The sequence below is a fragment of the Argopecten irradians genome, chromosome 11, assembly GCF_041381155.1.
Source record: "Argopecten irradians isolate NY chromosome 11, Ai_NY, whole genome shotgun sequence".
Lineage (NCBI taxonomy): Eukaryota > Metazoa > Mollusca > Bivalvia > Pectinida > Pectinidae > Argopecten > Argopecten irradians.
Genome location: NC_091144.1, coordinates 15,356,892 through 15,369,624, shown reverse-complemented (window position 1 = coordinate 15,369,624; position 12,733 = coordinate 15,356,892). Strand labels below are relative to the sequence as shown.

The 12,733-nt window shown below is 34.9% G+C and overlaps 1 protein-coding gene across 1 annotated transcript; it reads left to right on the top strand.

The window, feature by feature from the left end:
• The first annotated feature begins 3,406 nt into the window (after positions 1-3,406).
• On the top strand, positions 3,407-12,181 carry LOC138334838 (leucine-rich repeat and fibronectin type-III domain-containing protein 2-like). The gene has a single exon (XM_069283604.1). The coding sequence runs from the start codon at positions 3,630-3,632 to the stop codon at positions 5,169-5,171; it is 1,542 nt and encodes a 513-aa protein (XP_069139705.1). The 5' UTR covers positions 3,407-3,629; the 3' UTR covers positions 5,172-12,181.
• Positions 12,182-12,733: the final 552 nt, after the last annotated feature.

Here is a 12,733-nt window from a genome sequence, read left to right as displayed (position 1 = left end):
AGATTGTCTCAAATCCTGTTGTCTTGTATCAATCCCAATTTCTTTAGCGCGTCTGCTGGCTATCTATAATCTTTTGTTGTGTTTTGATCCAATTTTCCCGAATGCAGCAGCTAGTGGATTGTCGATGATTTCTGTTGTATTGTTATTATTTCCAAAGAACATGTGTGTCTGTTAAAAGCCCAGACAAAGACAACAACTGTTAAAAGGTATTGAATTCTAACATATCTGGTCTATGTGCCCATTACTATCATCAAAGGTCACGGTTCACTGGCTGTACAATACCGTCACGCTGATGAAGATAGAATCTGTAAGGCGTTCTGCTCTGAATACCATATGAATGGCATGCACGATAAAGACAAATTAGGACAGGATGCAAACTTCCATGCCAAAACGCATACATCATGCCCATATACCAATAGGAATAAACCAATTCTGTGAATTCAAATTCTTTATTTTTGTTGTGGGTCAAAACTTAAGGTTTTTCAATTTTCCTTTCCTTTCGCTTTCCATTCGTTTTCATGAGCTATAAAAGTTTCCATTTATGTTGTTGGTCATGTGGGTCAAAATTAAAGGGTTATGTTTTTGCTTTCCGTTCCTTCCTTTCGCATTCCATTCATTATCATGAGCTATTTGTAGCCCTTTTTATAAATCAAGTGTTTTAAAAACAAATGAGGATCTTGCTTTCTCGTGTCTATTTCTGCTTTATTATTTACCTCTGCGGTACTAATCCATATACACTTGCCACTGACGCATTCCATGAAGGACGCCGTATACAAAGCGGATTGTGATTAAAGACAAGATAATGATGTAAAGAAACGAATAAGTAAAGTTTATTGAATTGTGAAGACGTATCTGTTAAATCGTTTCCTTACTTCACGAAAGTGTATGTCACTTCATCAACATTTCCTCCATTTGACTCATGAGAGTTTAGAGAACTAATGATGGTGAAACCTTGAGGCATGGTATACATTTCAATTGTGGTAGACTGTAAAACACAGTGAATTGCACTTCCGTGTCGTTTTTATCTTTGGAAAACAATTTCAATTGTATTTATTAGAAAAAGACACAGCACTTCCATGTCTTTGATGCGATAACTAGGAAATTGCTATCTTAAATTATGGAGCTACAACTATGTAATTTAATAGTCTGTTTTGGAGAGTTAAAAAAACAATTTCTGATGTACTTTCATAAATAAAACTCATTTAATACATCTTTTCTTAAAGATGATCCAACACCGATGAATGGTATGAATAACAGGAGCAGAAGAATTAGCATTTTTCTTCAGTTACAAAAGTTACTTACTTTACACCATTACCACCATTGAAAGGTACGAGATTCTAATTTTTATTCAAGATAAAAAAAATTGAAATAATTAATTGCGTCCCGAAAAAAATCCTTATCATTCGCGCAAATGTATCTCAACAAAAGCTAAATATGAAGTCAGATGTATGCTGTATAGACAATGATTTGCACTATGCTACATAATAATTTGGCAGGAAGTACCACAAAGGAAAATATCCCTTTGACTAAAATAGCAAAGGAATGCTTAACATACGATTATGGTAATAGAGCAACAGTAGAACTTTTCATGAGGGAACATCAGATAGACGATTGTAAATAAATATATTTGAGTACATCACTGTATCCTTACTCTACAACAGAAAGTAGATGTTACTTGATGAAAACGTTTGAAAAATAATCGCGAGTAAACATTGTAGGGGCAATATAATATGTGTTGAGGTTTTGTTTCGTGTGGAGCTATATATTTTAGTCTTGGCGTTCTTTCTTATCAAATGTATGCTTAGTAAATATAAAGCTAAAATAGACGTTTGATGCTAGAAATATGTACACAAGGCTTTCAAACGTGTCACAGATCAATTTAATATTGATGGTAAATTTTGTCTCGCATTACTGTAAAATGCGCGTATTTCCATAGCTACGATGTGTCATAGGTCTCCATGGAAACCGGATCTCTTTCTATAAGAAGCTTTGACTTATAGATGAATTATTTACGAACATTATGAATGATAGATCAGGCTTATATGGCATCATACCGCATAATTATTGACTTCGGGAATTTTAAACCATTACCCTACATTTCAAAACTGTTAATCATTGTTATTTTTAGAAAATTGGAAATAGCCATTGGTATGTTATCGTAATTAAAATCATTACTACATAGACATTTACATAATATACGTAACACATGTGTTTAAGTATGTGCTGATATGTGTTAAACTATTGATCCGTTCACTTTGTAGTCTGCTACACCATTGTCTACTGTCGCGATATGTAATTACATGTATATGACATTAATAGGCAGGTGTTTGTATAGACCTGTATGATGACTACGACAGACAGGGAACTTTTGTATTGATCTATTAAAACTATATTATCACAAGACACATATCTAACATATAGTAAATCGTTATTGGATGAAAACAAAGAGGCGGTGTCAGTTCGGACTTTATTTACATAGTAGCTGAATCCATGACCTCATCAATTATAAAACCAATCTAATTGATGTTTCAAAGGGTCTATGATACCACGTGGTGTCATGACATGGCTATGATGATGAGTAATCTTGGACTTACAGTAAAATAGATACTTGATTCATCCTATGTCTAATGCAACGACTATTTACACGCGATAAGTGAAATGCTTCAAATGAAAATAAAGGAATCGTATAAGTCAAATCTGTCTATAAAGTCTACCTAAGATACAGAGAAAACACGGTCTTAGCACATAAAATATTGAGAGAGACACATTCATCAACGTTGAAATTAAATTAGACGCAGAAATAAAACATAAATTAATCATATACAGAGACATTTTGTAAATTTTAGACCAAAAATACATAATTTGTGTAGGAGTAGTTGAGTTGCGATACGTTATCAAAAGAAGATATCAATTCATAATAAAAACAAGAATGAATCATGGTATTATTTATGCTTCGGAGCTGATACCGATAACTTGCATGTTACGTAATCTGTACAATATAAAGGGATTATTACAAGAGGAAAACAGGGCTCCATCATCATCACAATAATCTGACTGATTGAAGATTAGGAAAAATGAAAGCATGTTTTCTCCACCTAGTGTTATGGGACAAGACAAGTATATGGACTATGCACACTTCTGCAGCTGTTACGCTACACTAAAAGACACTTATGAAAGTGGTATAATAATGGGAGCCGACTGATGAGAGGGGCGTAGCGTCCACGTCTATCTAACTGGTAAAACAAACAGTAATACAATAGATTTGGTTAGACTTTATATCAGGTTTACCTAGAGTCTACCCCTGTATTGGGAGTATATCTGACAGTGGTGAGTGACATAAGCATATCTAGGTATGAGAGGATACCTCTCATTCCGTATAGCCATTAGTACACACTAGCGTGTAGAGTTCCTCACGGTGCGACGGCTCATTGCACACAACGCCGACAGGGGGCGGTGCTGGCTAGCGATAGTACACACACACACGGCTGTGAATGCTTCATTCTTATGTTTACAGCGGCAGAGCGTGGAAGGTGTCGTACTGTAGTGTGATGAAGGATGTATCCAATCCCCACTAACTTTTCGTGGACACGACTTCGTGGACATGATACAGGGTATACTCAGGAGCCATCATGGTTGATGAAAACAGGGTGAAGCGCTGGCTTGCCTTTCGCCCAGGAACTAAATGGACGTTGCTCCTTTTTGGATTTGTCAATGTAGTTGCGACTTTTGGATGTCCGGGAGTTTGTTTCTGTCCAGCCGTGTCTCGATATGTTCATTGTTCACGGAAAAATCTTCCTTTCATCCCTAGTGGAATATCTAACGAAACTACACACCTATATCTGAATGAGAACAACTTTCAGAATCCAAATCTGAGCAGGAGTAATTTTACGTACTTAACATCACTGGAACAACTGTTTCTGATAGAATGTGGGATAGAATACATAGAAGTGGACACTTTCCTAGACTTAAAAAGACTAAAATGGCTCGACATCAGTAAAAATCGACTGAAGATAATATACGATAATACATTCCAGGGTCTTCATTTGGACCATTTATTCCTGAACGACAACCCTGGAATGGTACTGGCTACCAATGCTTTCCGGGGACTGGAGGCGATGGGACTGTACATACACAACTGTGCCATAGCAGACATCACAATAGACCACATCAAACCATTGAACGGTACTTTAAAATCTTTATGGCTCGATGGAAATAAACTTGAATATTTTAAAAAGGAATGGAAAACTTTATTTAACACTTTGAGTTATGTGCGGTTGGGAAACAACCCTTTACACTGTAACTGTGAAATAAAGTGGTTATACAATTTCTATGTATCACATGATACAATGTTCGCGGGGGTTGATCCACCTTCTTGTCTCACACCACCCAGACTTAGAGGTAGGAGTCTAAACACCCTCATAGAACAAGATTTCAGGTGCCAATTACCAGTGTTTAAAACAGTGGACGTTATTTTTGTTGAATCCTTGGGTAAGCTGACCTGTCTAGCCAGTGGTGATCCTGTCCCTACCATAATCTGGGTAAAACCGGATAAAACACAGGAGGTTTACCTTCCTAAAGAAATCAAAAACAACAAGGACATTGACGAAACTCCTGATGAAAACGAAGGGGTGTTGTACTTGTCTGATCCGACGTCGGAAGAAAATGTCAAATATCAGTGTATAGCTAAAAACCCAGCTGGTAACGTAACATTTACATTGAGCGTCCGTTGGCCACCATCATATTCGGAGGAGTTTGTACAAGATCCTGGGATCATAGATCCAAAACCTACCCCGGAAATACACACACCGCATCATAAACAAACACATCAGTCCCGACTCGAACCAAACGCTACCAAAGGGATTACGAAAAACAAGGAACAGATAGTGATCAATGCGGGACAATCATCCGGGATAAGTCAAGTATCCTCGAACGAACCGGAAACGGAAGTTGTGTTTTCAATCCTGGATATCGTCGGTGCAGTCGTCGGAACATTTCTCTTGACTTTGTTGGCTTGCATCGTCATCTTTCATTTATTTCATCGTCATCAAGAGAGATTTTTCTACAGAGACCAAAACGGCGTAAACGAATCGCGAGCAAACAACAAACACCTTGTGACGGACGTGCGGAACGAGAACGTGAAAATGCTACAAAACAATCACTGCACAGTATGATTATTGAAAATCAAAATTGTTTCTGACAAGTGTGATATTTTTCAGAAACTGTGAGGAAAACTCTCGACATTGTAAGAGGAACGGTAATCTCTAATAAAAGAGTTGAATGTGAGACTGCTATCAAAGATGTAAACAAAATCATTTATGTGCATATTTTCTCTTCTAAACTTCATTATTTACATTCATTCATACATTTCCAGAGATCGTCTAGTGATTTAGAGGGATCATATTCCGTATTTACCAGGATATTGTACAGCTTTCTTTGTGTATTTTTTCGTTTTAAACGACGTTATATGTGCTACTAGAAAAGGAATATCAGCGAGAGGATGAAAAACAACATGGAAGTCTTATGTGTGTTCAACTTCGTTAAATAATGTAAAGACTATATTGTCACTGAGACGTTTAAGAATGGTAGAATATTTCTGTTGTTTTCTGGAATTGGAAAAAAACGAAGAAATACAAAATGGATATTCTTATCTTATCATCGTGATTTGTGGATAGTGTGGGACTAAAACTCCGTGTTCACATTGTGATTACAGAATGTCCACAAATGGTACTGGATGTTTATCTTTGTGGACATATGTCTCTTCCATTATTTGTCATAGTGTATAAGGGTCTCTAGTCAAATGTCAGGGACCGTGTCAAAGGTCAATTTCTGTGAGATGTTGACAGTGTGACATATAAGTGGTCAGTGGAGACATTTATATCGTGTGTATGATGGATGTTCTTTTTTGCAGCTGCGACATATTTCAAAATGTTCTCAAACCTCGGTTATTTACACCAGAATCTGAACAAAAAATGGCTGCCGTGACAAATTCTAAAATGTAAGAAAGTGTTTTATTTGGTAATTTAGAGCTGAAGAAGACACATTCAGAATAATACTTTATTATTACGTATTTCAATGTAAGTCTCTCATTTTTATTGGATTCATGAATTTGAAATGAAACGTTTTAGGTAAAACAAAATGTTGAATTTTAATGATATATACAATCACATTCAAAATTTATTCTGAATGATTAATTTTCTATGTAATCTCTGAAATTGTTTAACAATATATCCTCTTTCAGTTTTCGGTTACTTGTAAGTATTACTTTGGCGCAAAATTATTTTAAAGATAACAAGATAATGCTCTCTGATATTTCATATATTTTCATGGATTATTTATAATTTAATAAGAAATGTATAGATCTTCCATATAATATCCTACATATTACTTTAAACATCCGTCACTCTGAGATGTAATTTCTATTAATTATGAAAAATTATTTGAAATGATATTATGAATTAGCATTAACTATGATATACTATATATATAACAGTTTAAACGCCAAGCCACCCATGGATGAGTATTCCTAAGAGACATATATTAATAACGTAGTTTGTTTATGTCTAGTGTCTCTGCCTATTGTCGACCACTTGAAACCATATATATGGAGATGTTACATATTTGAGATAGGATCAAAGATGTCTTCTTATCTCCATTTTCATGCCCTGCTGATTCTATAATAGTCCACCATCTGCCTCCTGTCCTCGAATTCTCACATCTTACAAGCTCTAAGTACCCTTGATATTGTCACCCTCCAGCGACGATTTTTGATTTGTCAAGCGACTCAACGTTGACACTTAAAACTGTATGATATTACATCTACATATTTAACCCTGCGAGAAAACTAGCGTTCCTCGACATTTTGACCTTGTCAAGTATCCACAGGCTATTTAAGTCTTATTCGCTCACCTGTAGCGGTGTAAACCAAATTATCAGTGTCCGCGCTAAGTAGGTGTGAATTTAGTGAATGTCATTTACTCTTCTGATGTAAATACCATACTTTATGAAACGTACCTGTTGCAATTTGTAGCAAAATTGCTTACCTGAAACTTTATACTTCTGTCTGAGACGAAACACAATACGACCTAACAGGCTGAACATTTAAATGCATAATTCTGACTTATTTATTCAGTACTTGGTGTTATGTTTGCCTTCTGCTAACTCGCAGATGTAACTATATACATTTAACATAAGTGTGTAATTTTCAAGCTGTCGTTAATGCCACTCAAAAAATGCTCCGTTCATTTCCCTTACATCTGCTGTTCTACTCCGTGTAAAGTTGTACCATTTAGGTGAATAACATTGTATTCTTATGTTAACTATTTTCATTTGTATCACAACTGGCACAGTACCATAAGAATGTAAAGACACATTAAGAAAAGAAAATGTTTCATGAATATTTATTTTCAAACTGATAGTAAACAATAATGGCCTCAAAGCCGTGCAATTTCGGTTTGAATACATTACGATTTTATAAAAAAAAAAGACATCAGCAAAATCGCATATTCACCGGTATTTCAATGCTTATCTGGTATTTCCATGTTATTTGTTAATATACCTGGTATTTCTTTTTTTTATTTTGTAACCATCAAGTTATAAAATGCTAATGTATTTTGACAATGGCAATCCGCTAGAAGGATACACAGTATACTGAGGTGGAAGTTTGTTTATCTCAATAGTTAGTACTACTCACAGGTGGTTTTACGGGCCTGTGATGTTTGTACATTATACTTGTAACCCCGGACCTAAAGCCGTGGTATTTAACACTGAAAAACACCATATTGACTGTAAACGTGTGATCGTATAAATAGTCGGCGGTATTAGAACGTGAGGTAAACATACTGATGTTTAATTAACACGAGATATAACGTCCCGGTCGGTTGTTTAATCCACTTACCAACATCTACCGCGCGTCATTTTATATCAATCAGCTGATTTCTTATTCATGGCGGCTACTTCATATAAAATGGCTACTGTTCCTAGTTTTGTTATTGGGATAGTACGGACGGGTCTGTGATATAATAAAACTTACATGCAACTTAGTGATTCTATGGTCATCTGTGGATTTATTCTTCACTGACGGGCATTTTAGTGGGATAATACTGCAGGGTCTTAATAGAAGAAAACTCTCGATCTGATAATGCAATGGAAAATTATTTTACAGTCTATGTCATGTCATTTCTACCAACAACTTTAGATCCGCATTTAGGAATGTACCTACTTCAATATGATTATAACACTGATATTGTCTGCTACAAAAGTGAATATTAGGTAGTGTATTTAAGTAATCAGATTTGATATGATAACATCATAAGAGGTTAATGTCCGGAGTATAAACCCGTCAATTCGCTAATTATTAATGACAGATAATGAATTACCGGAAATGGCTTCTTCAGACATCTTGATCGCCTCAGTGCGAATGATGTCGTATACACATGATGGTATACCGTCCGTATGTCAATCTTATATCAATATGCCGCGGGTACCGGACACTAGATTCACCTGATTACCAAGGAAACCATCTTACACTGTATCAGGCGATAGTCATAGTTATTATAGAATTATCTGTGATCAAGATGGGAATGGTAGATACAATAATCACAAAAAATGGCGCCTGTGTTTGTGGCACATGCTCCACAATACTGGTCCGATGGTTATCATAAGTAGCTACAAACTGTCAAAGAATACCGTGAAAATCGCTTACATCATCCCTTATTCCTGTTTCAAATGATAAAAGTAAAATCTGACAGTTTTCGACGGGGATGTTTCGACGTAGAAAGTTAATGGATATGCGAGGCGATGGGTATTGCTATTGTTAATCCACAGCTTTGGATTGTGGTCACTATCTCTGACAAGTTCTTCCTAAATATTTACATTTCTGAGTAGTTTCCAGCGGTTCAGGATTTAACAAAAATAGAATATGATAATGTGTAGTTTTATCTTTAATCATAAGATTATATCATACATTATTAACATGTTTATATAAGAGATATTTGTATGTTTTTTATGCAGTATTTTATCTCTTTCTGTGGCGCTACATGTAATATATTTATTATGGTCCAGCATCTAGATAGTAACATTAAAATTGGATAAAATGACGTTTACAATACCTTGAATCGACAAAGTCTGTATGAAATTAAGAACAAATCTTATCATAAAATCGATTTTAATATTTCAATGTTATTTATCACAATGAAATCCATTACCTCTTTCGGGAAAATTAAAATTTTATTTAAAATTGTTTTTCTCCATAAAAATCTTATAAGTTTTAATTAAATAATTAATAACTACATTAACTTTTATTACTTTTCAAACTCAGGAATTGATAACAGGCGAAACAGCTGCAGATGTATAAGGTTTTAGGGATGAAAAATAGATCATTATTAGTATGACACACTTTTAAATGTGGATAAAACCGACACTCCATATTTTGTTTTATCTTTTATGCAATCAATTTCATTCCCATTATTTCCGATGCAATCTAGCACTAGTAAAGCATACCCTCAAGATACAGGAGAGGTGCATTATTGATTCACAAGCCGTGATACAGTCCAGGTTTTAATTTGCATCTATAATTATTTTATGATGGTTAATACATCGACTTCGAGAACTGATTTAATATTCGGAAGTAACCAATACTTTTTGCTTTTTGCACATTTTAATATCAAGATAATAGGACAAAAATTGAATTTCGCGTCGTGTATTCGTATTTTAATAAACACATAAACCATCGAAGCGTGAATGTTCTCCAACATTTGTCGTGTTTGAGAAGTGCATCCATGTGTATTTACGTTAGAGGTTACATTCCTCGTTCAATCAATGGTATATTTATGGTGGAAAATATCTACGTCCCTACCTACTTTGTACTAATGTGTGTATATTCAATCATGCTAAGCTGGTAACAAACCTCGGCTAGGTGTTTATGGCTTACAGAAGCAAAACTAAGTTATGAGTTGGATTTGCTCATCCATCAATACTTCGCATGATACTTATAAAGCCTATTTAACACAAATCCCCTGGGTAAGCCGTAGGTGGCAAGTTATCCGAGAGCCATAGCGTGTCGGGTTTTCTCCATAAAAATTAACTTTATCGATCAAACCTGTCCTCGTGACTATGGCTAAACTGGCCCAGTGATAACACAGGATATAATTGTATTGAAATGTCAACTTCTCACTTTCAAAGCCTGTCAATCTCAGTGACACCTAACGAACAAAGTACATGGACTTTTCACAACCTTTCATATAGTTTTCTGTTGATTATCATAATGTGGTTTTAGATTGAAAACATACAAAATTTTGACAGTTTGAAGCAGAAATTTTAAAAGTATCTGACTTTCTAGATACAATTAATGCATTTGCATTAAAGCAAAAATATTTTTTACAAATGTCTTCAAAATGTGCATTTCCATATATAAACATATAAGCTGAAATACACAATGTTGTCATCGTGAACATGATCAACTTCGGGTTATAGACTTATTTCCTAGCTTTTTTTTTATTACAACACAAATGAACATGTCATACAGTTGCGACAAACCATGAGTTCCTTTATTTAGATAACCAAACGTTTACCTAATGTGATCAGTTGGAATGACTGGAGTATCGAAATAGATGTTTAACTAGTACTACATATCCAACTGAAAGAACATATTTTTTACAGATAAATTTCAATTTCGTTTAGAAGATTTAGTACCTATCGGTTTAAAGATGTGTCGTATGATACTGTATTTGAAACGCATCTTTTTCAAGTACTTTCCCATTATCATGGCAGACTTCAAAGGGAATTTCATATGATAATAAAACAATTTAAGATGAAGTCTCCATGATAGGATCTCACACCCAACAAATTCCGCTCACAAAGATAGAAAATATGAAATTGAGTACTTGTAATTGATAGCAGCAAACCTAAATGGCGGTAAATGTCAGAGATGTCATCAAGGGCAATCACCTAGGCTGCTGTGTGTACCAGGAGTGTGTGAATGGGAGAGAGAGGGGGTACGGTGGTGTGAGAAAGCATTGTTATACTGCCAGTGAGAGAGAGGATCACACTTTATTACATAAATATAAATATATATACAGTTGTAATTTATTTTTGTGTTTATACCAATGTCATGTGAAATTGAGACGTTAAGATGGAAGAGTTGGCAATGACAAAAGTAAATAAAGTATGAAAAAACTTTCAGATTATTCTTTGTTTTATTTTAAATAATGAATGAGAGCAAATTATACATCTATACATCTCTATATTTTTACATTTTTCAATATGTCAAAATTTGGAAATTACATTATTTAATGTTGTTTCTTGAATAAATAATCAAAAATACTGTCTTTCATGGCCACTATCATCTCACATGTCCTTGAGTTATCGCCCATGTTTAATGCTCCTCTGGGAGTACAGGTAGCACAGTCATATTAATTGTTTTATCCAGTATCGATTATACCATTCATCAATCTATCACACAAATTTCTTCATATGCTTATATCACGACATTTCCTTTTTGATTTTTGTCTCACTCAAGCTATTTTGTTAACAATGTCATTCTCTATTCAATAGATTTAAATACCATTCACCAGGTGTTGTCCCTCTGTACAGAGGCTTTACTGTTTATTACACAATATTCCTACACACCTCCATAAAACTGCATCATTAATGCACGCTTTTTCAGATAGGATCAATTGTAATAAAATGGTATTTGTATGACGCAACATTAAAAACCTGCAGACATGTTTGTCCGAGAGACGTCGTGATATATTGAGGTAAAAATGATACGATGCCGTGATGTTTGTAGAAAGAATCAAATTTATGGACCCGTCTGGGAAGTATTTTTATATCACATACATAAACAATGATATGATTGATGGGCCGCCCTGAAGTAGCACGAAGCCTTAGAGAGTTTGAGTCTTCTCCGTAATTCCATCTCCATCTTGGAAAGAGTTCAACTACAAAGTTATACAGCAACAGTCGATACCACCTGACGCCGGCCGGGTCTATCGTCATGGTCTCCTTAGGGACTACGGTCTGACCACAGTATGCCGAACAGACCCACAGAGTATCTAAAGCATGGACCAGACGCGGGATAACAAAACAATTGTGAATACACAATATGCACTGGCATAATAAGTAGGCTGCGAACCCTCTGTCATCCATCTTCTTCGATCTACAGGCTATATCTGTCACTTACCGGCGATCTGTAACATATCACTAGGCTTTATATCCACATTATCAAAGGACACTGTTAATTTGCAACATTTCCTCTTTTTATGATTTTAGTTACAAAGCAAATTTCAGTACTGATATCAAAATATTAAGGAATATACATTTATCGGCAATTTTAAATGGAAAAGACGACCATGATATAGCATTCAAAGTCATAAAAAAACTTAAATAGTAGATGTTTATTCATGAGAACTAGTCGGATAGGCCATCTAAATTAATGGAATCAGTAAAATAGGGGAAATGTTACCATGTTACTGATTGATGTGATAAAAACATGACAATTATTTTGGCAAAAAAAGTAGAAAAGATATTAGTGCTGACACACGTAAAGATAGAATACAGATAGAGATGACATTTATGTGTAAGAATATGTACATGTCTTTTTAACTGACCTCTCCGCCTGATGTGATTAATGTCCACATGTTTTTTTTTATATCTATATTATATATATATAAATGTTTACACAATGGACTTCACTTATCTCGGACCGACCTGACTTTAAACTGCCACCACAGGTATT

Bases quoted from the DNA above. Each gene is read 5' to 3' on its own strand.
- LOC138334838 (XM_069283604.1), top strand. From the start codon at position 3,630: ATGGTTGATGAAAACAGGGTGAAGCGCTGGCTTGCCTTTCGCCCAGGA.